At 43.1% G+C, this 25136-nt stretch overlaps 1 protein-coding gene across 4 annotated transcripts in view; it reads right to left on the bottom strand.

Annotated features, from left to right (window-relative positions):
* Nucleotides 1-25136, bottom strand: part of Phactr4 (phosphatase and actin regulator 4) — an 87872-nt gene that overhangs the window by 6406 nt on the left and 56330 nt on the right. For all 4 annotated transcript variants that reach the window (XM_042688661.1, XM_042688659.1, XM_042688660.1 and 1 more), the window contains 6 exons: nucleotides 23396-23788; nucleotides 20390-20990; nucleotides 18334-18518; nucleotides 16606-16759; nucleotides 3608-3663; nucleotides 442-503 (listed from right to left, as the gene is read on the bottom strand). In XM_042688661.1, coding sequence (XP_042544595.1) covers nucleotides 442-503; nucleotides 3608-3663; nucleotides 16606-16759; nucleotides 18334-18518; nucleotides 20390-20990; nucleotides 23396-23788 — 1451 coding nt within the window. The remainder of the gene's footprint in view (nucleotides 1-441; nucleotides 504-3607; nucleotides 3664-16605; nucleotides 16760-18333; nucleotides 18519-20389; nucleotides 20991-23395; nucleotides 23789-25136) is intronic.

Below are 25136 nucleotides of genomic sequence, written 5' to 3'. Positions count from 1 at the left end.
AGCTCAAGGCTAGTGCTCTAGCATTTGAGCCACAGTGCCACTTCTGGTTTTCTGAAAGTCTCACAGACTTTTTCCTGCTGGCCTAACTTTGAACTGAGATCTTTAGATCTCAGCCTCTTGAGTAGCTAGGATTACAGGCATGAGCTACAAATTCCAGTGTTTCTGTTTATGTGGTGCTGAGGAATTAAACCCAGGACCTCATGCGTGCAAGGCAAGCGCTCTACCACTGAGCCACCTTCCCAGCCCATGACTACCAGCTTTGAGTGAAAAAGCCTGCGGGAGTGCTAGGCCCTAAGTTGAAGCCCCAGTACTAACACAAAAAGCTGTTGATGTTATTTTCTACATATATGTGCTTATTTTTTACATTATGAAGTTACTTCATTTCTAATCCAATTGTTCATCCAATTACCAGAATGAAAGGGATTACAGAAGAAGCAGTACCTTTCTAGTGAGCCGCCGTTTAATCTCTCGTTTCTCTGCCTGACGATCAGCTTCATTTTTAGCTGCAATTGAGTCAGAAACAAAGGATATTACTTCAAAATCGCAATTTGCATAGAAAACATTTTGTAATTATACTACAGATTTATTTCTTGTAGGTCTAAACCAGAATAAAATACCTTTGGTAATAGCTAAGTAAAATAATTTTCTCAGGGGTACGTTCACTTAAGAATAAGAATAGGGGCTGGGAAGGTGGCTCAGTGGTAGAGCGCTTGCCTTGCAAGCATGAGACCCTGGGTTCGATTCCTCAGCACCACATAAGCAAAAAGAAAAAAAGCCGGAAGTGGCGCTGTGGCTCAAGTGGTAGAGCGCTAGCCTTGAGCTGAAGAGCTGAGGGACAGCGCCCAGGCCCAGAGTTCAGGCCCCACAACTGGAACCCCTCCCCCCCAAAAAGAATAATATAATAATATAACCCTGAGTTCAAGCCCCAGGGCCAGCACACACACAAAAAAAGAAAAAAGTAATGATAAGCCAACTATGGTACCAAATCTGTCCACTGGCTTGTTTATACTGCTAATGAGCTAAGAATATTTTTTACATTTTAAAACACTTTTAAATATCTGCATAAGAATCTTCATTTGCTGTTGGTTTATGGAGTGGAAAGTATTTACTATGTATTCTTCAAGAAAAGTTTGTCAGGGGCTGCGAAGGTGGCTCAGTGATAGAGCGCTTGCCTTGCATGCCTGAGGCCCTGGGTTCTATTCCTCAGCACACATAAGCAAAAAGAAAAAAGCCAGAAGTGGTGCTGTGGCTCAAGTGGTAGAGCACTAGCCTTGAGCTGAAGAGCTGAGGGACAGTGCCCAGGCCCAGAGTTCAGGCCCCACGACTGGACCCCAAAAAAAAAAAAGAAAGAAAAGTTTGTCAGGGAGTTGGTGTGAAAAGAAATAAGGTTTCTTTCTTTCTTTCTTTCTCTCTTCTTCCTTCCTCTCTCCCTCTTTCTCCTTTCTTCCCTCCTTCCTTCCCCCACCCCCTTTCCTCAAGGGTAATGTTCTACCACTTGCGCCACATTGCCACATAGTTTATTGGGGATAAAAGTTTCACAGACTTTTCTGACTGGGCTGGCTTCAAATAATGATCCCTTGGGTCACAGCATCCTGGGTAGCTTGGATTATAAGCATGAGCCACTGGCACCCAGCTAACAGGGTTATACAAAATATATGACTGAATGTCTGAAATACCAAGGTAAAATCTGTTGATGTAACTAATGCCCACTAAAACAAAAACAAAAACAAATGACAGAAAAGTAGGGCAGCCTATTGGGCTGGCAAGGAAGGTGAATGAAATCGAATGCTGATGCCTGTGGGATGGGTTTGAGAGGGTGAAGTCAGACAATGGAAGTGATGGAGGGTGAGGCTGATTAGATATATGATATGCATGTGGGGATATGTCACAATGAGACACCTTGTGTACAACTAATGTATGCTGATTTTAAAAAACGTTTACAGATTCTTGCTCAAGAGTGATAGATAAGAATGGACAATGGATACCACACCAAGTTTCATGTCATCTGTTTATAAAGGTTCTCACAATTTTTTTGGGGGGGGCCAGGCCTGGGGCTTGAACTCTGGGTCTGGGCACTGTCCTTGAGCTTCTTTTGCTCAAGGCTAGCACTCTACCACTTGAGCCACACCACCACTTCTGGCTTTTTTTTTTTTTTTTTTTTTGGGTCTGGTCGTGGGGCCTGAACTCTTGGCCTGGGTGCTGTCCCTCAGCTCTTCAGCTCAAGGCTAGCGCTCTACCACTGAGCCATCTTCCCAGCCCCATATCTGTTTATGTGATACTGAGGAATTGAACTCAGGGCTTCATGCATGCTAGGCAAGCACTCTACCACTAAGCCACATTCCCAGCCCCTCTCACATTTTAAATTCACTAGGTAACTAAGTTAAATATACCTAAATAGTGCTGAAGGCAGGTGATGGATTGGTGGGACAGCAAGCCCAGAGCAACTTCACAGAAGAGAAGGCTGTCACATCCCCATCTCTTTGCTGATCCCAAAAGCACACTTAGTGTGTGGCTTTCCACATCTATAACATCCATTCTCATCCTCTATTTCATCGTCTGGCCTCTTTTGTTCCTCATCCCTGGTCCCACCTTGAAGTTCATTTCCTAGGAGAGCTCATCTGGGTAGGGATGAGGGATAGGATTTGAGAAACCCAAGGACACTGGTGTGACAGGACAGATAAAGTCTCTCCTCCAGGGGCTTAGGGTATTCCTGGAGGCTGGTTCTGTGAAGGGAGTACAGTCCCAAGAGTTAGCTGAGTAGCTGACAGAGGAGCTTGGGGCAATGGGTAAGAGTCATGTTGAGTAGGACCCCACAGTGAGGAACAGGAAGACAGTGAGGAAATACATGGTGAAGGCCTGATGGCTACAATCTCTGGCAATTTTAACTGATAATAGATTAGAATGCCATTTCAGAACATTATGTACACAGACAACAAATTAAACATATGGTTCTATTTGATGACTGTAGAAGTAAGATTTAAAAAGAGAAGAGCTGCAGAAAACCCAGGAAACTGGGGACTTGCTCTGTGCCCTCAGATTCCACTCTCATCTATGAGTACAGCTACTACGTTGGTTCCCTGAAGACAAAGAAAAGTTGGAACAAGTGTCTCTCACACTGTCATGCCCAAGGTAGTCCCAGGATTCTCTGAGAATACTAAAATAGTATTTTCTGGAATATTTCAATATACTGAACAATAACACGATAGTAACTTTCAAACAAAGCTTCGAAAACTTTGTTCCCTGAAGAAAAGATACTGTGTTTTGATAGGAACACTTTCTTTGGTCCACTTAGCAAATGCTTATTCCTTTATAACTTAAAGTCATCAACTGTCAGGTGCCAATGGCTCATGACTATAGCTCTCAAGGCTACTCTCCTACTGTAATCCTAGGCTGAGATCTGAGGATTGTGGTTCCAAGCCAGCCTGGGCAGACAAATGAGACTCTTATCTCCAAATAACTACCAAAAAGCCAAAAGTGAAGGTGTGGCTCAAGTGGTAAAGCACTCTCTTTGAATAGTAAGACTATGAGGCAAAAATGTTCAAGTCTCAGTATAGAGACACACACAAACACACACACACACAGCGCATGATAAAATAACTGGACTCACGTTGTAGTATATTTCGTTGTTCTAGTTCTTCTGGTGTTGGTCTTTGACTCAGTCGCCTAAAAAAGGAGACATATATATCATTCCTGTTAAACCTCCTAATCACATTTATAACTATTTTTGACCATAGTTTACATTAAGCCATATACAAGAAATTACTTCATTTTCAAGCAATTTTATTTCCTTATTTGTTTAAAAGTAATTTTCACATTGAAAGGAATTTTACATACAAACAGGAAGCTAGGAATCTAGCTCTGACATGAATAGACATCACCACAAAAAAAGTTCAGATAAACTCTAAGTGTCCTCATCTGTAAAATGAAGGTGGTTCATATAGATTTGCCCCATCAGAAGTATTGCTGAGACTTGGGGGGCATAGGTTGCGAGTGTGGGGTTTAGCATGTATAAAGCCCTAGGTTTTGAGACCTGGCACAAACTCTCCAAAACAATAAAACTCAGATTCCTAAGGCATATTAGTAGAAATTCTGGTTCAATAAAACATAATGTGGAATGAGATTTTATATATGAATATATGAATTAATATTACATATACTGTGTATGTAGGTATTTTAGTTTTTTTTTGGGTCCGGTCGTGTGGCCTGAACTCTGGGCCTGGGCGCTGTCCCTCAGCTCTTCAGCTCAAGGCTAGTGCTCTACCACTTGAGCCACAGCGCCACTTCCGGCTTTTTTTCTTTTTGCTTATGTGGTGCTGAGGAATCGAACCCAGGGTCTCATGCATGCAAGGCAAGCGCTCTACCACTGAGCCACCTTCCCAGACCCTATTTTAGTTGTTTTTGAGATAGAGTCTATGTTGACCAGGTTGGTTATTTCCTATCTCAACTTCCCAAGTAACTAGGACTACAGGTGTGTAACACGTGGAGACTGAACCCAAGGCCTAAAGTATGCTAGGCAAGTACTCTACCACATAAACTCTGCTCTTAGCACCTCTCTCTTTTCCTTTTCTTCCTTCTCTCTCCTTCCTTCTCTTTCTTTCCCTCCCTTCCTTCCTTTTGCACTTTGCTTATGAAACAGGACAGGGTTCCCTAACTTTGCCTGGGCTGACCTAAATTTTCCATCCTCCTGTTTCTCCTCCCAAGTGGCATGGATTAAAGACTTATGTCACCAAATCCTGCTTGCTCTCTAGAGTTTTTAAACCAGTGCCTTATGAGGCACTGGAATTTAAGACCATCTCTTTCTAGGTGATACTTTGTACTTATATTTCAGTTTTCTCTGTGAAGTATTTGATGAAAGTTTCTCATCTCATCAACAATTGTGAGGTGTTAATTCATCAATGATAACATCATTTCTGGACTCAGAAAGATATTCATTTCTTTAATTTATACTTCTCAGACAGTGTTTCAGCTACCTACTAATTATTCAACCCTTGTGGGTTGCATAGAGAACTCCTAGTCCCATTCTGGACATAATTTACTCATCTTTTTCTTTTGGTAATACTGGGGTCTGTACTGAGGGCCTCAGGCTTGCTAAGCAGACATCTGAACCACTCCTCATCACCTTTAAGTATTGGTTATTTTCACCATAGGGTCTTCACTTTATGCCTAGGTTAGCTTAGATTATGATCTTACTATTTGTGCTTCCTTTTTTTGTCAGTCGTGGGGCTTGAACTCTGGGCTTGGGTGCTATCCCTGAGCTCTTCAGCTCAAGGCAAGTGCTCTATTGCTTAAGCCACAGTGTCATTTCGGTTTTCTAGTGGTTTATGGAGATAAGAGTCTCACGGACTTTCCTGCCTAGGCTGGCTTTGAACCGTGATCCTCAGATCTCAGCCTCATGAGTAGCTAGGATTACAGACGTGAGCCACCAGCGCCTAGCTTTGTACTTCTTTTTGCTACAGGAATGACATGACAGGCATGCCCAGCCATGGACTGAGATTAATGTTAATGGCCTGGCTGGTCTCAAACCAGTGTCTGATCTGCCTCCCATGTGTCTAGGAGTCCTAGTTTGAGCCACCTCATATGCAGCTTTTTATATTTTTTTCTTTTCAAAGACTTTTCATCTTTCAGAACAAAGAACTTTTCCTCTTTTCCTTTACAAATGATCTTTAAAAATACTGGATTTGGGGCTGAGAAGGTGGCTCAGTGGTAGAGTGCTTGCCTTGCATGCATAGGCCCTGGGTTCGATTCCTCAGGACCACATAAACAGAAAAAGCCAGAAGTGGAGCTGTGGCTCAAGTGTCTGAATGCTAGCCTTGAGCTGAAGAGCTGAGGGACAGCGCCCAGGCCCAGAGTTCAGGGCCCATGACTGGCAAAAAAAAATAAAATAAAATTTAAAAATATTGGATTTATGAAGGCATAACTCATATAAAAATGACAAGTATGTACAATTATGCATATATTAGACACATGATTTGATTTTTTCATTATTTTGGTTTTATGAGACAGAGTCTTTTTTTTAATTGTGAAAATACTATATAGAAGGGTTACAATTACATGGGCAAAATAATGAGTACATGTCTTATCAAGCATTGTTGCCTCCTCCTTTGTTTCCCCTTCCCATCCCTTCCTATCTTCCCCCCCTCCCCCCAGACAGAGTCTTGGCATGTAACCCAGGCTGATCTTGAACTTGTGATATTCCTGCCTCACTCTCTTTAATGCTGTGTGTGCTACCACGCCTGTCAATAAATTTTAACACACTCGGGAAACAATCATTACAATCAAGAGAATGAATAGTATCCTGTATTTGTTTTCTATGACTACTCTGAAAAAATCAGCAGGAGCCTTTTAAAAGCAGAAATTTGGACAGAAAGTGTGGCTCATAGATACAATGACTATCAAGCAAGTGTGAAGCCCTGATTTCAAACTGTACTCTCAGAAACAAAACAAAAGAAACATAACACAAGCTGGGTGCTGGTTAATCCTAGCTACTCAGTAGGCTGAGATCTGGATCATGGTTCAAGAGAGTCTAGACAAAAAATAAAAATAAAGGGGGCTAGGAACGTAGCTCAGTGGTAGAGTGCATGCCTTGCAAGCATGAGGCCCTGGGTTCCATTCCTCAGCACCACATAAACAGAAAAAGCCGGAAGTGGCGCTGTGGCTCCAGTGGTAGAGCACTAGCCTTGCGCTGAAGAGCTGAGGGACAGTGCCCAGGCCCAGATTTCAGGCCCATGACCGGAAAAAATAAAATAAAATAAAAATAAAAAAAGAAAGTCCAGGTAAGTAAGTCTATGATACTTTTTTTTTTTTTTTTTGTGGTCGGTTGTGGGTTTTGAACTCTTGGCCCTTGTGCTGTCCCTCAGCTCATCTGCTCAATGCTAGCATTCTACCCTTTGAGCCAAAGAGCCACTTTCAGTTTTCTGATGGTTTACTGGAGATAAGAGTTTCACAGACTTTCCTGCCTGGGCTGGCTTTGAACCGCAATCCTCAGATCTCAGCCTCCTGAGTAGCTAGAATTACAGGTGTGAGCTACTGGCGCCCAGCTTAAGGCAGGCTCTTATCTTCAATTAACCACCAGAAAACTGGAAGTGGCACTGTGGCTTAAGTGGTAGAGTGCTGGCCCTGAGCTGAAAAGCTGATGGACAGTGCCCAGGCCCAAAATTCAAGCCCTATGACAAAAAAAAAAAAAAAAAGAAGAGGTTATATTTAACATTTACCGGGAGTAACAATCAGAATTTAACTTTGCAGAGAATGTAATTCTTCGCACAACAAACCCTATCGTATTTTCTCATGTCTTTAAATTCATCCTCCATAACTTAAGGTGTACATTGATTTTTTTTTCCCCCTTGGGGTTTGAACTCAGGGCCTAGGTGCTGTCCTTGAGCTTTTTTGCCCAAGGCTAGCAGTTTACCACTTGGGCCACAGCTCCCTCCACTCTGGCTTTTTGCTGGTTAACTGGAGATAAGAGACTCAAGGGAGGTGGGCCACTGGTGGCTCACACCTATAATCCTTCTGCTCAGGAGGCTGAGATCTGAAGATCCAGGTTCAAAGCCAGCCCAGGCAGGAAAGACCATAAGACTCTTATCTCCAATAAACCACCAGAAAACCAGAAGTGGCTCTGTGGCTCAAGTGGTAGAGCACTCGCCTTGGGCTGAAGAGCTGAGGGACAGAGCCCAAGCCTAGAGTTCAAGCCCCATGATGGACAAAAAAAAAAAAAAAAAGACTCCAGGGGCTGGGAATGTGGCTTAGTGGTAGACTGCCTGCCTAGCATGGATGAAGCCCTGGGTTCAATTCCTCAGTACCACATAAACAGAAAAAGCTGGAAGTGGCACTGTGGCACAAGTGGTAGAGTGCTAGCCTTGAGCAGAAGCTCAGGGACAGTGCCTCGCCCCTGAGTTGAAGCCCCAGGACTGCCAAAAAAAAAAAAAAAAGCCTCAGAGGCTTTCCTGCCTGTCTTTGAACAAAGATCCTCAGATCTCAGCATTGTGAATAGCTAGGATTACAGGTATGAGCCACTTGTACCCAGCTTCACTAATCTCTCTCTCTTCTTTTTTTTTTTTTTGTCGGTCATGGGGCTTGAACTCTGGGCTTGGGCACTGTCCCTGAGCTTCTGCTCAAGGCTAGCACTCTACCACTTGTGCCACAGTGCCACTTCCAGCCTTTTCTGTTTATGTGGTACTGAGGAATTGAACCCAGGGCTTCATCCATGCTAGGCAAGCAGTCTACCACTAAGCCACTTTCCCAACCCCTTGAGTGCTACGATTACAGGCGTGAGCCACCGCCGCCTGGCTTCCAATATTTTTTTAAATTCAAAGTAATTATTGAGATTCACCAAGTTGTGACTTTGTAATTAGTTCTTTTTATTCTTGAGTACTGTTTCCTTGCATAAATATGCCACAAATTATCCATTTACCTATTGACAAATATTTGAGCTGCTTCCAGTTTTGCCTATAACAGTAAATGGACTGGTTGGATCACATATATACCTTTGTTCAATTTTGAAAGAAACTGCCACTCAGAGCTTTTTTTTTTTTTTTTTGTCGGTCGTGGGGCTTGAACTCTGGGCTTGGGCGCTGTCCCTCAGCTCTTCAGCTCAAGGCGAGCGCTCTACCACTTGAGCTACAGCGCCACTTCCGGTTTTCTGGTGGTTTATTGGAGATAGGAGTCTTCTCACGGTCTCTCCTGCCCTGGCTGGCTTTGAACCGTGATCCTCAGATCTCAGCCTCCTGAGTAGCTAGGATTACAGGCGTGAGCCACCAGCGCCCGGCCCACTCAGAGCTTTATGTTCTTCCTCATCTTTCTTGTTCATGGGTAGTGCTCTACCACATTAGCCATGCTTTCTAGCATTTTGCTGGCTAAATGGAAATGGAGTCTCACAGACTTTTTTGCTTTCTGCTTGGGCTTGTTTCAAGACTTGATTCTCCATGTCTCAGCCTTCTGAGCAGCTAGGTTTATAGGCATGAATCACTACATACTCTACATCATAATTTTTTTTCTTTTTTCTTTTGGGTCCGATCGTGGGGCCTGAACTCTGGGCCTGGGCGCTGTCCCTCAGCTCTTCAGCTCAAGGCTAGCACTCTACCACTTGAGCCACAGCACCATTTCCGGCTTTTTTCTTTTTGCTTATGTGGTGCTGAGGAATCGAACCCACGGCCTCATCCATGCAAGGCAAGCGCTCTACCACTGAGCCACCTTCCCAGCCCCCATAATTTTTTTTCAAATGAGTTTTTTTTTTTTTTTACTGTATTAGATGTATAAGGGGGAGTTCCTTTGTGACATTTCCATACATGCACATAACTCTCCCATTCCTCTACTCACTTCAAAAAGAACAGCTTAAATTGTTCATCTCATTTATACAAAAAAAACTATATTCATCTTCATTTATCCTATATGACCTCCTGATTCCCACTGATATCCATCAACCTCCAACAGAGCCTGTTTTAGTTTCTTGTTGTTCATTTTATATATGCGTGTTCATGTTTATATGTGCAAGTATGCACATGTGTGTGCATGAATTATACCAAGGGACTTCACATGGTTTAAGCTGTTTTTCTAAAGTACTGCTATTATTTACATTCCTACCACTGAAGTATGAGAATTCAGTGGCTTCTCATCCTCAGCAGTTCTTGGTATACTGTTTAATTTTAGTCAGAAATGGTAGTGCATGCCTACAACCCCTCAAATTTGAGAGTCTGAGAAAGAAGGCTGTTCAAGGCCAGTCTAGAAAATACAGCAAGATCCTGCCTCAAACAAAAGCAACAGCAAGGGGCTGGCAAGGTAGTTCAGTGGTAAAGTGCTTGCCTTGCATGCATGAGGCCCTGAGTTTGATTCCTCAGCACTACATAAGCAGAAAAAGCCAGAAGTGGCACTGTGGCTCAAGTGGTAGAGCTGAAGAGCTGAGGGACAGCGCCCAGGCCCACAGTTTAGGCCCCATGACCAAAAAGAAAAAAAAAGAAAAAAACCAACAGCAAAATAAATTATTTAATTTTAGCCACTCTAGTAGATTTATAGAGGTATTTCATACATATTTTACAATAGTCCCTATTTTCCCATGCTCTTGCTTTCAGTTACCCTGTCAACCAAGACCCCAAAATATTAAACAGTAAATTCTAAATGTAGCTAATTCATAGACTTTAAGCTGCATGCTGTTCTGAAATCTTGAGCTGTTCTACTCTGTTCCACATGGGACACAGTCATCCCTTTGTACAGCACAACCCACACTGTGTGTATTATCCATCCTTTTAATTATTAGCCATCTATATTATCGGGTTGACTGTCAAGTTGTTGTGGTGCTGGTGTTTCATTAACCCTTACTTTACTTAATAATGGTCACGAAATGCAAGACAAGTTGGACCAGCAATTTCTATCTGCTAACAAAGACAAAATGCTTCCAAGTGAGAAAATGTAACTGTATTACGTTACAGTACAAAATTGCTTTTTTTTTTTTTCCCCCAGTCATGGGGCTGGAACTCAGGGCCTGGACACTGTCCTTGAGCTTTTTCACTCAAGGCTAGTGCTCTAGCACTTTAAGCCACAGTTCTACTTACAGTTTTTCTGGAAGTTAACTGTAAGAGTCTTACAGACTTTCTTGCTTGGGCTGGCTTTGAACTGCAATCCTCAGATCTCAGCCTCCTGAGTAGTTAGGATTATAGGCATTGAGCCATTAGCTCCTGGCTAATTGTTCTGTTTTATCATCAGCTATTGTTGATGTTAATATACTTACTTGATGAATTAAACATTACCATAAATATGTATACAGGGGAAAAATACTACATATGGAGTTTGGTACTATCTCAAGTGTTAAGCATCCCCTGAGAATGTGGGGAGAATATTTTATTTTGGGATGAACTTTTTGGTTTACAACTTGCTTGCTTGGCTGGTGTTCCACCACTTGAGACATGCCTTTAGCTGGCTTTCTGCTGGTTATTTTGGAGAGTAGATTCTCCAGATCTATCTCCTAAGTATATAGGATTACAGGCATGAATCACTGGCCACAGATTTTTTTTTGTTTCTTTTTTTTCTTTTTTGGGGCATGAACATAGGGTCTAGACGCTGTCCCTGCACCTCTTTGTGCTCAAAGCTAGTACTCTACTATTCTGCGCTACAGTGCTACTTCTGGCTTTTCTCAGTAGTTTATTGTAGATAAGAGTTTCATAGGGCTGGGAAGGTGGCTCAGTGGAAGAATGCTTGCCTTGCATGCATGAGGCCCTGGGCTCTATTCCTCAGTACCAGATAAGCAGGAAAAGCCAGACGTGGCACTGTGGCTTAAGTAGTAGAGAACATACATGCCTTGAGCTAAAGAGCTGAGGGACAGCGCCCAGGCCCAGAGTTCAAGACCCATGACTGATTAAGAAAAATTATTTTAGTATAACAAGGATAAGGTAGGGAAAAATGGAGAAGTGAAAGAAACATTTACCACTCTAAACGTAGGAAATGGAAATTGGGAGTTAAAGAATTGAGGCCTTCATTCTTAAACAATCTCCCAATTTTGGTAGGTTATAGGGCTTAAACTCAGGCCCTGAGCCTTTTTGCTCAAGACCAGTGCAAGCCACAGTTCAGTTCTGGTTTTCTGGTGGTTATTTGGAGATGAGTCTCATAGACTTTCCTGCTTTGAAGTGTGATCCTGATATCTCAGCCTCCTGAGAAGGCAGGATTACAGGCGTGAACCACTAGTACCTGGCTCAATCCCAAATCTTGATATTCTCTTGCTGAAACTCTAAAAGGGCCACTGTTCTGGCAGAATGTTATCTTGGCCAATACTAGTTACCAAATTATGACAGCTAGATCCCAAAAGAAAGAGAAGGGCAACATAATTCAGTCTGTTTCTGTGGATTTGTGCATCAGCTACTCACAAAATCAAGACATGCACTGTGGGATTAACAAACTAGTTATTTGCCACTGGTAGTGAAACTGAGCATGGGATCTGGTATGGTAGAGGGTGAAGCAAGTAACCCTTTTCTGTGCTGTCAATCAGGTTGACAGCAAGGCCCATTTGTTTCCTCACTCTCCAGCTAAGTTCAATTTGAAACTGAGAATCATGCATTAGCTGTCTTGAGCATGAACAGATAAGTCTCATCATTAGTAATCAGCACTAGTAATAAGCATTACTAATGATGAAGATGACTTTACCAGGAAGAGCAACTAATTAGAAGGAAGGGCTATGATGCCAAATACTGAAAAAGTACTGTAAGATTTCTCACAAAAGTGGAAATGGAGGTGATGACAAAAAAAACTTTAAAGCCGGGTGCTGGTGGCTCATACTTGTAATCCTAGCTCCTCAGGAGGCTGAAATCTGAGGATTGCATTTCTAAGCCTTTCCCAGCCTGTCTGTGAGACTCTTATCTCCAATTAACCACAAGAAACCAGAAGTGGTGCTGTGGCTCAAGTGGTAGAGTGCTAACCTTGAGCACAAAGAGGTTCGACTGCATCCAGGTCTTGAGTTCATACCCACACTGACAAATAAATAAATAAATAAATAAATAAATAAATAAATAAAATGTGCTTTTTACCATTTTGCCCAAAGTTAAAATAATTGTGATTTTTGGGAAAATTACATTAGTCTTTCTTTAAAATTTTTTTTTTTTGGTGCTGGGACTGGGGCTCAAACTCAAGGTCTTGCTCTCTGGCTTGGCTTTTTTGCTCAAGGTTGATGCTCTAATAATCAATAAAACCCAATGATCAATAAAGTAAACATGAATGTTAACCCTCTTCTAGGCAAAGGGTATATATACTCTTACAACCTGAGCCACACCTTCACTTATTAGTCTTTCTTTTTAGCAGATATTTCTGGTCATCTTTTTGCTGGTAATCCACTTGTATCTACATTCTTGGGCAGCCTAATTTGTCTTTTGCCACTGGATTTTATTTTTAATAGCTTTACTAGGTCTTGTAGGACCAACAAAAGGAGAAAACAGACAGTATCTGTATGACTTCAGAAGTGTTTGATGAACTAGAATAGTGATTCAAGCAATGCATGCCATTACCTCAGCCATGAGCTCTTAAATGGAGAGGCCAGGTGGTAGGCTTAAAGTGCAGGCAGCTTCTCAGGCAGGACAAGAAGCCTGATGACCACTGCTAAACCATGGGAGAGGAAAGGTCTTGCTCAGCATGACCATGAAGCCCAAAAGTTCTTTATTTTTACACGAGGGGAAAAAAAAAAAAGCTTTGCAAATTTATTCTGATAGAAAAATTATTTTTGTTTTCCCCCTACAGTGACTAAAACTATGCAAATGTGTTCCAAAGGTCAGTATAAAACTGCCCTCAGACACTGGCAATCTGAATAGTGGACAGAACAGGTAAGTTCCCTACTCTCATGAAGCTGGGTGAAGGGATGAAATGGGATGGCATGGGCAATACAAGCAAGTAAATGAGAACAGGTGAAAACACTCAGAAACTTAGTATGAGGAAACAACTGGAAAATTCAGATTTAGGGGCATTCTACAAAACAAATGGCCTATAATCTTTTTTTTTGCGGGGTCCAGTCGTGGGGCCTGAACTCTGGCCCTGGGCGCTGTCCCTCAGCTCTTCAGCTTAAGGCTAGCGTGCTACCACTTGAACCACAGCACCACTTCTGGCTATTTTTTGTTTTTTTTTTTCTGCGTATGTGGTGCTGAGGAATCAAACCCAGGGCCTCATGCATGCAAGGCAAGTGCTCTACCATTGAGCCACCTTCCCAGCCCTGTGGCCTATAATCTAAAAAAAAAATGATAATGTCTTAAAAGAAAACAAAATGGGGGCTGGGAAGGTGGCTCAGTGGTAGAGCGCTTGCCTTGCATGCCTGAGGCCCTGGGTTCGATTCCTCAGCACCACATAAGCAAAAAGAAAAAAGCCGGAAGTGGCGCTGTGGCTCAAGAGGTAGAGTGCTAGCCTTGAGCTGATGAGCTGAGGGACAGCACCCAGGCCCAGAGTTCAGGCCCCACGACCGGACCCCCCCACAAAAAAAATAGCTATGGAATTTCTTCTAATTAAAGGGAACCAAAGGGCTATGATAACTAATACAAACTGTTACTTTAGACTCAAATCCAGATTGTAGGTTGAGCCACTGGCACCAGGCTCAATTTTTTTGTTTTTGTTGGTTGAGGGATCTGAACTCTGGGCCTAGGTGCTGTCCCTCAGCTCTTTAGCTCTGGGCTAGCTCTCCTCTCTACCACTTGCGCCACAATGCCATTTCTGGCTTTTTCTGCTTATGTGGTGCTGAGGAATTGAACCCAGGGCCTCATGCATGCAAGGCAAGCACTCTACCACTGACCCACCTTCCCAGCCCTCAAAAAAATTTTTTTTTTTGCCCATCATGGGGCTTGAACTCTGGACCTGAATGCTGACCCTCAGCTCTTTAGCTCAAGGTGAGCGCTCTACCACTTGAACTACAGTGCCAACTTCCAGCTTTTTGGTGGTTAATTGGAGATAAGTGGACTTTCCTGCCTGGGCTGGCTTTGAATGCAATTCTTTTTTTTATTTTTTTATTTTTATTTTTTGGGTCCGGTCGTGGGACCTGAACTCTGGGCCTGGGTGCTGTCCCTCAGCTCTTCAGCTCAAGGCTAGCACTCTACCACTTGAGCCACAGAGCCACTCTGGCTTTTTTCTTTTTGTTTATATGGTGCTGAGGAATCGAACCCAGGGCCTCATGCATGCAAGGCAAGCGCTCTACCACTGAGCCACCTTCTCAGCCCCTTGAATGCAATTCTTAGATCTCAGCCTCCTGAGTAGGCAGGAAGTAGCACTGTGGCTCAAGTGGTAGAGAGCTAGACTTGAGCAGAGAGGCTCAGGACAGAGTCCTGCTGAGTTCAAGCCCCGGCACAGCAAAAAAAAAAAAAGAAAAGAATACATCCACATACAAATACCAAATCTCAAAATCTTAAATATAAAGGGCCAGTCTAGAAGTTTTGGTGCCACAAAGAACATCTAACAAACCAATGTCCGGACTGGAAATATGTGGGTTAGGAACACAGTCAGAGTAAGACGAGGCCTCTATATCCTTTCTCTCTAATTACCTTGAATTTCAACAGCTGTCAGATCACAGGTCATAGAGACTAAGTAATCTTTGTGTTGAAGTGGCCAAGAATGGTTTTAGGATCCAAAAATTGTTTACAGGAAGAAAAAAGGGCCATACTTGTCTCTATATGCAACATACACAGTAAAGCCTGATGTTAAAAAGTGAGGAAATAATGTATTTTAATTAACGGATACCTTCAGTTAATTAATTCACAGGGAGTAGGGCAAGAAGTCTATCTTTTTACTCTTTCCCTTGTGAGAATTGTCTGTACCAAGCAAAAACACCTGTCATGGCAACTGGACTATTAATGAGTGTTGTATATGCGGGAAGCTGGCCAGCATTTAGTTTCCTATAATTTGGTTCCAGCTGACTTGAGAACTACACTAACATTTTGAAAGGAAGCAGTTACAAAGGAAAAAATGGAATACGCAAAAAGAAAAGTTAAGTGTGAGTAACTGGGTTGGCATTTCATGGTTTAGCAACTGGATAAAAAAAAGTGACAGGATGGCCGGGCATTGGTGGCTCACGCCTGTAATCCTAGCTACTCAGGAGGCTGAGATCTGAGGATCGCAGTTCAAAGCCAGCCAGGGCAGGAGATACCTTATCTCCAATAAACCACCAGAAAACCGGAAGTGGCGCTGTAGCTCAAGTGGTAGAGTGCTGGTCTTGAGCTGAAGAGCTGAGGGACAGCGCCCAGGCCCAGAGTTCAAGCCCCATGACTGACCAAAAAAAAAAGTGAAAGGGGCTGGGAAGGTGGCTCAGTGGTAGGTTGCTTGTCTTGCATGCATGAGGCCCTGGGTTTGATTTCTCAGCACCACATAAGCAAAAAGAAAAAAGCCGTGGCTCAAGTGGTAGAGCGCTAGGCTTGAGCTGAAGAGCTGAGAGACAGCGCCCAGGCAGAGTTCAGGCCCCACGACTGGACCCCCCCCCCAAAAAAAAAAAAAAAAAAAAAAAAAAGTGACAGCAGAGGCTTCCTAATGTCCCAGAAATTATCCTGACTTCTTTAGCAACTTTTGCAAAACCATGTATCTTACTCAATGATTTCTAATTCCTAAATTTCCAAATTCTTAGAGCATATTTGTACTTTTTGGGCTGGGAAGGTGGCTCAGTGTTAAAGCGCTTGCCTTGCATGCATGAGGCCCTGGGTTTGATTCCTCAGCACCACATAAGCAAAAACAAAAAAGCCGGAAGTGGCGCTGTGGCTCAAGTGGTAAAGCGCTAGCCTTGAGCTGAAGAGCTGAGGGACAGCGCCCAGGCCCAAAGTTCAGGCCCCATGACTGGACCCCCCCCTCCAAAAAAAAAATTGTACTTCTTAAAAGGATAATAGCTACTCAGGAGGCTGAGATCTGAGGATCATGGTTCAAAGCCAGCCTGGGCAGGAAAGTCTGTGAGACTCTTATCTCCAATTAACCACCAGAAAACTGGAAGTGGTGCTATGGCTCAAGTAGTAGAGTGTTAGCCTTGAGCTGAAGAGCTCAGGAACAACACCCAGGCCCAGAGTTCTAGCCCATGACTGACAAAAATAAAAACAAAAAAGATGATAAATAAATTATCTCCCACAAAATGTCTAACATACATTCCAGCACAATCAAACTCAGCCCATCTAAGCAAAGGCCTACCGGATCAGTGTGTTCCCAATCTGGTGCCGTATTTCATTCCACTCCTCCTTGCTTTTATGAGGCCAAGAATTCAAGTTCAACTCTGGTTCACTGGGTCTGTGGTTCAACTTCATTGCCAGTGTGTCCTTCCTCTTCACTTTGTTAGCCAGAGCACCTGTAAACAAGGGGGAGAACAAAATGAAGAAGTACAAAGCCAATAGCTACCAATAGCCTGACCTAATATAGAGTGAGGCAAGAATCTGAATGAATCCAGCTTCCCACTTACGATTCAGTCAGGAGACTGGAGGTAGCTCAACTTGTAGAATACAGTCTAGCAAGCACAAAGTCCTTCGTTTAATCTCTAATACTAATAAAATTAATTAAATAAATAATAATTAACGTAATAAATAATTCAGCTAAACACAGGAGGAGGTGGGAAAACTGAAGTCATCCACAAGTCATCAGCAAGATGACTCAGACAGGCAAGGGATCTTCTTCCCTCTTCCACCAGCCTTTTAGATTTTCCTTTTAGAGTTGTTAGGCTTGGGACAGGCATCAGAATTAAAGCATAAAAGCTTTCAAATAATATTGGGGCTTGAACTCAGGGACATGCACTCTAGCTACTGTATGTGTGTGTGCATGTGTGTGCCAGTACTAGTGCTTCAACACAGGGCCTTTGTCTGCCTGGCTTTGAACCTCAATCCTCAGTTTTTAGCAACCAGTGCCTGGATTCCTTTCCTTTTTGTCTCTCCTTTCGTGTGTGTGTGTGTGTGTGTGTGTGTGTGTGCGCGCGTGCGCGTGCGTGCGTGTGTGCGTGCGTGTGTCAGTACTAGTGCGCCTGGGTGCTGTCTCTTAGCTTTTTCACCCAAGGCTGGTGTTCTATCATTTGAGCCATACTTCCACTTCTCTTTTTCCCCCAGTCCTGGAGCTTGAATTCAGGGCCTGAGCACTGTCCCTAAGTTTCTTTTTTCAAGGCTAGTGCTCTACCACTGGAGCCACAGTGCCACTTCTGTTTTTTTCTGCTTATGTGGTGCTGAGGAATGGAACCCAGGGCTACATGCATGTGAGGCAAGCACTTTACCACTAAGCCACCTTCCCAGCCCCTAATGTTTTGTTTTTTTTTTCTTTTTGCTTATGTGGTGCTGAGGAATCGAACCCAGGGCCTCAGGCATGCAAGGCAAGTGCTCTACCACTGAGCCACCTTCCCAGCCCCCCTAATGTGTTTTTAAAGCTGCATTTCCACTTCTTGAATCATAATACCATTATTCACAAAGACCGTAGACATAAACATTTTTTCTTTGTCCTATGACAATAAGTTCATTATGTTGAAACAAGGTATCACTTCTGTCTTTTCAATTTAGCTCATGTACCAGTTTTCCTCTACTCAATATTCTTTAATATCTATCATCAAGGTGAATTTATTTATTTATTTTTTGGTGCTGGGAATTAAATCCAAAGCCTTATGTATGCTAACCATGTGCTCTGTGGCTGACCTATACTCCCACGATTGGGTGAACAGTTTACAAATAAAATTTTTTTTGAATGACCCACTCCCACTCATGTGGCTCCCACTCATGGCTTATTTCAACAGAGGTATAATAGCAGGAGCTAGTACTCTATAGAGCTTCCAACACCTAGAAAACTCAGTGGAAGAGGGGGTCTGTTTCCATCCATCTTGTACTTGCTAAGACCAGCATGTAGCTTTAGCTGTAACAGGACTGTTTCTTTTGCTGTTCCCCTCTTTCTTACTCTGATGGCTTTCATCCTCATCCTCTTCATCTCGGTACTGAATGGGACCCTCTGAATCTGAGTCACTCTCTTTTTCTTCTTCTTCCTCTTGCAGACACTGTGGTAATTTAGGAATAGGTGAGGTAGATGTTGTATCTTCAACAAGTGTCAATGGGCAGGTTTGCTCCTCTTCTTCATCATCTGGACTAACAAATTAACATAATTTTATTTTCAGAAACAATGAGGATGGAAATGCAAGACAAAGTATGTGAAGTATCTATGGAAAGTACACTAATAAAACTTATAAATCCCTCTCCTTAACAATCTTTTTTTCTTTTCCTGGTCCTCAAGCTTGAACTCAGGGCTTGGGTGCTATTCCTGAGCTGCTTTTTGTTCAAAGCTAGTGCTCTACCACTTGAGCCACAGCATCACTTCTGGCTTATTTTACTGGAGAGAAGAATCTCTTGGTGCCAGTGGCTCACACCTATAATCCTAGCTATTCAGGAGGCTGAAATCTGAGGATCATAGTTAGAAGCCAGATGAGGGAGAAAAGTCCATGAGACTCTCATCTCCAATTAACCACCAGAAGTGGTAGAGTGCTAGCCTTGAGCTGAAGAGCTCAGGGACAGCACCCAGGCCCAGAGTTCAAGCCCATGACCAACAACAACAACAAGAAGAAAAAAGAAAAGAAACTAAATGGTGGTAGATATGTCCAAAGAAAGGCTGTGGAGATTTGGTCCATTTATGAATCTTGTGCGAGACTAGTGTATGGAAATGGCATCAGTGGGCAACAGAACAATATTGGAATGTTGGCAAGACAAGGAACAGTACTATCATGTAGGAAGCCTTGAAACAAATTTAAGTAATGACTGTTTAGTAGAGAAATACAAGTCTTCTCTCCCAAGGGTTTGTCTCCCAAGGTTTGGCCATGTACATTTTTTCTTTTCTTTTCTTTTTTTTGCCTGTTGTGGGCCTGGGCGCTGTCTCTCAGCTCTTCAGCTCAAGGCTAGTGCTCTATCACTTGAGCCACAGCGCCACTTCTGGCTTTTTCTGCATATGTGATGCTGAGGAATTGAACCCAGGGCAAGGCAAGCACTCTACCACTGAGCCACCTTCCCAGCCCCTGGCCATGTACATTTTCATATCTAACATTTGGTAAAAATAAACTTGTATAATGGCCACAAAAAAAAAATCCAGTAGGATAAAAAAGTCCAAATTCTAGAAAAAAAAAAAAGTCCAAAAATTTTTGGTGTAGGTCCTGTGGGGCTTGAATTCAGGGCCTGGGTACTGTCCTTGAGCTTTATGCCTCAAGGCAAGGTTCTACCACTTGAGCCACAGCTCCACTTCTGGCTTTTTGGTGATTAATTGGATATGAGAGTCTCAAGTGGGGCTGGGAAGGTGGCTCAGTGGTAGAGTGCTTGCCTAGCATGCATGAGGCCCTGGGTTCAATTCCTCAGTACCCATAAGCAGAAAAAGCCAGAAGTGGCTCTGGGGTTCAAGTGGTAGAGCATTAGCTTTAAGCTGAAGAGCTGAAGGACAGTGCCAGGCCCAGAGTTCAAGCACCACAACCAACAACAACAACAACAAAAAAAGATTCTCATGTACTTTCTTGCCTGGGCTGGCTTTGAACCACAATCCTTAGATCTCAGCCTTCTGAGTAGTCAGGATTTATAGATGTGAGCCACCTTGAGTGCTTAGCATAGAACCCATCCCTTTTAGCAAAAAAAAAATTTTTTTTTTTGTATCAGTCATGGTGCTTAAATTCTGTCCCTGTGCTCTTCAGCTCAAGGCGAGTGCTCTACCGCTTGAGCCACAGCACCACTTCTGGTTTTCTAGTGGTTTATTGGAGATAAGAGTCTCATGGACTTTCCTGCCTGGGCTGGCTTTGAGCTGAGATCCTCAGATCTCAGCCTCCTGAGTAACTAGGATTACAGGCGTGAGCCACTGGTGCCTGGGACAAAATATTCTTTGAATGCTTTAAATTCACTTGTATTTTCTAACTTTTTTTTTTTTTTCCCAATTAGGGCTACCTAATGGTAAAGAAAGAGAAACAAGAGGCAACCATTAAAGCACTCACACTTTCAGCATTTCAATAGTGATAGGAAGTGATCTGGTCCGACCCAGGGTATTGCTGTCTTCAGAAAAGTTGTCACTGCTCTCAAAGAGCAATGAGTGAGCTCGGTGAGAGCCCTCAAGGGGAGGAGTCACAGGAAGGGGACTAGTTAGGGCTTGCTGAATTCGAATATGAAGTGGGACTGGGGGCAGCCTAGGGGGTATATGGGGCTCCCCAAATCTCTGGTCCACTGTCCTTTTGGGGACTTCATTTTTCTGGTCTTCCTGCTGGGCAACCTCTTGGGATAGATCTAAAGAAGGTAGAAACTCAACTTCTGGCACAACTTGAAAAGTCTTATTAGCAGGGAATGGTGGAGACCGCGGGGGCTCTGGAGGTATATGAGTAGGCAGTGGAGGAGATGGGGAGGAAGGTGGGACCATCATCAGTGGTTCAGAGCTCACAGATAATGCATTCTTCTCTCTTTGATCACTTGGTGTTTTTGTGGTGATGGCAGTGGCAGACTCTGAGGTGGGTACCACAGTTGATGGAATGCCTCTCTTAGGTGGTAAGGGTGGGGATGGCTTTGATAACAATGTGCCAGTGTTTATGACTTGGGATAGTTCAGCTGGAAAAGAGAGCAACAATTCAAGTTAACATGGCTTTATAATGCATTGAGGGGCCAGCATCAGACTGAAATCAGAATGAATTTAGTCTTAATCTTCCAGGAAAAAATTTACAGTTATCCAATAGAAGGCCTAATGAATAAAAGTATAAGCTACTGTTGCCTGACTAGAAAGCTGATATTTTATTTAATTACTTTGACAATAGATAAACTTGCAACTTTATGTTGCTGTATGAACAACAACAATAACAAAAGTTGAAAAAGCAGGGCGCTGGTAGCTCATGCCTGTGATTCTAGCTACTCAGGAGCCTGAGATCTGAGGATCACAGTTCAAAGCCAGCCTGGGCAGGAAAGTCCCAGAGACTCTTATCTCCAATAAACCACTAGAAAACCAGAAGTGGTGCTGTGGCTCAAGTGGTAGAGCACTTGCCTTGAGTTGAAGAGCTGAGGGATAGCGTCCAGGCCCAGAGTTCAAGCCCCACGACTGACTAAAAAAAAAAAAAAGCTGAAAATTCTGTCTGTTAAAAGTGCTAGACTATACTTTGAGAATCTTAGTATAGAGAAAAAAATGGAAATCTGGACCTGACAGCTGAGTTTCTGTCTCTCCCTAACTCCAACCTTGCATGAGTCATTACAGCTCTACGTTCTAATTGCTCTATGTATATAACTGATAAAATCGGTTTCCTGTGGCAAAAAGTAGTTTTGAAAATAAGTATGTGAAAGCTCCTCACATTCCTCAGAGATAAGTCAACAAGACATTATCCATCCAAAGTGGTGATAACACTAATCTTCATCCTGTTTTTAATCAAGCTACTCCAACCTGTCATACAATATATTCTGAACCTGTTTTGCAAGGTTAGTCACTCCACCCAACTTGGTAGTATTAGATTTTTAATGAGCACATTTTTTTCAATCATTCAATCAAAAACAAGAAGTTTAAGCAATAATAAGCTTAGTATCACTTTTCTGAGAAACTAAATTCTCACTACCTCTGAAATATGCATGAGCTTTCCCTCTTGACTCTCCTTTTCTTGGAAAATTGCTCTAAAATGGCACACATTTATATAAAGAAAAGAGACCTAAACACGATTTCAGGTAAATGAAAAAAAATTACAATTCCTGGTTTTCTTTGTGATCACTTATTTTAATATAAGATTATCATTCTTGGGGCTAGGAAGGTGGCTCAGTGGTAAAGTGCTTGCCTTGCATGCATGAGGCCCTGGGTTCAATTCTTCAGCACCACATAAGCAAAAAGAAAAAAGCTGGAAGTGGCGCTGTGGCTCAAGTGGTAGAGTGCTAGCCTTGAGCTGAAGAGCTGAGGGACAGCGCCCAGGCCCAGAGTTCAGGACCCATGACCCGACCCCCCACCCCCCAAAAAACTGTACTTCTTAAAAGGATAGCTAGTCAGGAGGCTGAGATCTGAGGATCATGGTTCAAAGCCAGCCTGGGCAGGAAAGTCTGTGAGACTCTTATCTCCAATTAACCACCAGAAAACTGGAAGTGGCACTGTGGCTCAAGTGGTAGAGCACTATCCTTGAGCTGAAGAGCTGAAGGACAGCGCCCAGGCCCAGAGTCCAGGCCCCACGACCAGGCCCCCCTCCCCCCATAAAAAGACTATCATTCTTAATTCTCTGAGGATAAAACATGATTTTATCAGAATAATTTAAATAATACCTTTTGCAATTCTCATGAAGCTACAGTGCCAAGTACTGAATCCTAAATTACACAGGCATCCACAAAATCATCTTTTTATCTACTAGACTTGTTTACATTTAAGGAAAGCACTGGTAGTTCAAAGCAGATGTTCTATAAACCCTAACTTTTTATTTGAGGCTTGTCTTGCCCATTATAATTTTTTTTTTTTTTGGTCAGTTATGGAGTTTGAACTCTGGGCCTGAGCTCTGTCCCTCAGCTCTTCAGCTCATGGCCAGTGCTCTACCACTTGAGCCACAGTGCCACTTGGTTTAGTGGAGATAAGGGTTTCATGGCCAGGCTAGCTTTGAACCACTATCTTCAGATCTCAGCCTTCTAAATAGTTAGGATTACATGTGTGAGCCACTGGTGCTAGGACCATTGTAATTTGTGGCATAATTTTTATTTTCTCAGTAAATGCCACAGATAATTCTATGCAGGTAAAATATGTTATGGTCTTCACTAGTCTAACTATATACAGTATCCTGAAATACTATCATAGAAAAATAGATTTTAATCTCAAATCTTAACTTAATTTTGGTGATGTTTCCATTCATGGTCATATGCCTCATTTAAAAAATTTTTCTCAATATAGAAGATAGTCAAAGGTACAAGAAATGGAAAACTCTTGCATAGACCAAATCAGTGTTGTACTAGTTACTCACTAAAATAAACATCCTAAATTAAACGCCAAACATGAAAGCCTAGACACTTACCAATGACAGGGTTGCTATTTCTGTGAGCTGGTTTGGGGGGAGGGACTGGGGGCTGCTTGGCAGGGACCATATTCGTAAGGCTAGAAGCAAGAGTAGTGTTAGTACTGACAGGAGCGACAGACAGAGTCCTGGGTACTGGGGTAGGGGTGGCAAAAGAATTGACAGTCTTTGCTAGGTTTGTGGCAGCAGTAGTGGCAGCAGGTGCTATGGTGGCGGAGGAGGCAGAGGTGGAGGAGGTGGATCTGGCTGTGCTGCCACAAGTGATGTCTTTTGCTTGTCCTTCACTTGCTTCATGAGAAGACGACAAGGGTCTTTTCGGGGGAAGTAAAGGCGGTTTGGGAACATTCTCAGGAATGGACTCTGCTTCAGAATTAGGCTGGCTTCCAGTTGAGCCTGGGTAATGAAAGATATCATTTAAAAGGAAGTTAAGAGTAACACAAGAGCCTGAAAAGGCTAATACATCTATGGATTGCTGGTCAACTGCATAGATTAGTTAATTTACAGTTTTACAGGCTATAGTTCACAACACCTGCCACCCTTAGCATTCTTAAGGAATATCATTAAAAAATAAGAGGCAAATTATAGTGGCAATTATTTGTACCAGAGCAATGCTACTAAGGAAATATATACAAATTTCTTGGGTAGAACAAGTGTGTTTGGAAAAGTCCTACAGTGCCTGCCTAACAAATATGAGGCCCTGAGTTCCCAGCATGGCCAAAAGAAACAAGTCCCACAGCAGTCTAGTATTTAACAATATTTTCCTTTTTTTTTTTCTTTGCCAGTCCCAGAGATTGAACTCAGGGACTGGGCACTGAACCTGATCTTTTGCTCAAGGCTAGCACTCTACCGCTTGAGCCACACTGCCACTTCCAGCTTTTTCTGTTTATTTGGTACTGAGGAATTGAACCCAGGGCTCCATGCATGCTAGGGCACTGAGGAATTGAACCCAGGGCTCCATGCATGCTAGGGCTTCATGCATGTTAGGCAAGCACTCTACCACTAAGCCACGTTGTCAGACCAATATTTTCCTCTTTAAGAATCACAAATTTACCAGGCACTGGTGGCTCATGACTGTAAAATCCTAGTTACTCAGGAGGCTGAGATCTGAGGATCATGGTTCAAAGCCAGCCCAGGCAGGAAAGTACATGAGGCTCTTATCTCTAATTAACCACCAGAAAACCAGAAATGGCAGCTGTGACGCAAGTGGTAGAGTGCTTGCCTTGAGCTGAAGAGCTCAGGGACAGCACCCACAACTGACCAAAAACAAAAAAACCCCACAAATTTATGTATTTTGTGAATATAAGAATTAGAGGGAGGGGGGCTGGGAAGGTGGCTCAGTGGTAGAGCGCTTGCCTTGCATGCCTGAGGCCCTGGGTTCGATTCCTCAGCACCACATAAAGAAAAAAGCCAGAAGTGGCACTGTGGCTCAAGTGGTAGAGTGCTAGCCTTGAGCTGAAGAGCTGAGGGACAGCACCCAGGCCCAGAGTTCAGGCCCCACGACCGGACCCAAAAAAAAAAGAATTAGAGGGAGGGTTGGGGATGTAGCTTAGTGGTAGAGTGCTTGCCTAGCATGTATGAAGCTCTGGGTTCAATTCCTCAGTACCACATAAACAGAAAAAGCTTGTATTGGCTCTATGGCTCAAGTGGTAGAGTGCTAACCTTGAGCAAAAGAAGCTCAGGGAGCCGGGCGCTGGTGGCTCACGCCTGTAATCCTAGCTACTCAGGAGGCTGAGATCTGAGG

The sequence above is a fragment of the Dipodomys spectabilis genome, unplaced genomic scaffold (genome assembly GCF_019054845.1).
Source record: "Dipodomys spectabilis isolate Male_0828 unplaced genomic scaffold, ASM1905484v1 ptg000118l, whole genome shotgun sequence".
Lineage (NCBI taxonomy): Eukaryota > Metazoa > Chordata > Mammalia > Rodentia > Heteromyidae > Dipodomys > Dipodomys spectabilis.
This window is presented reverse-complemented; position numbering and strand designations above follow the sequence as displayed.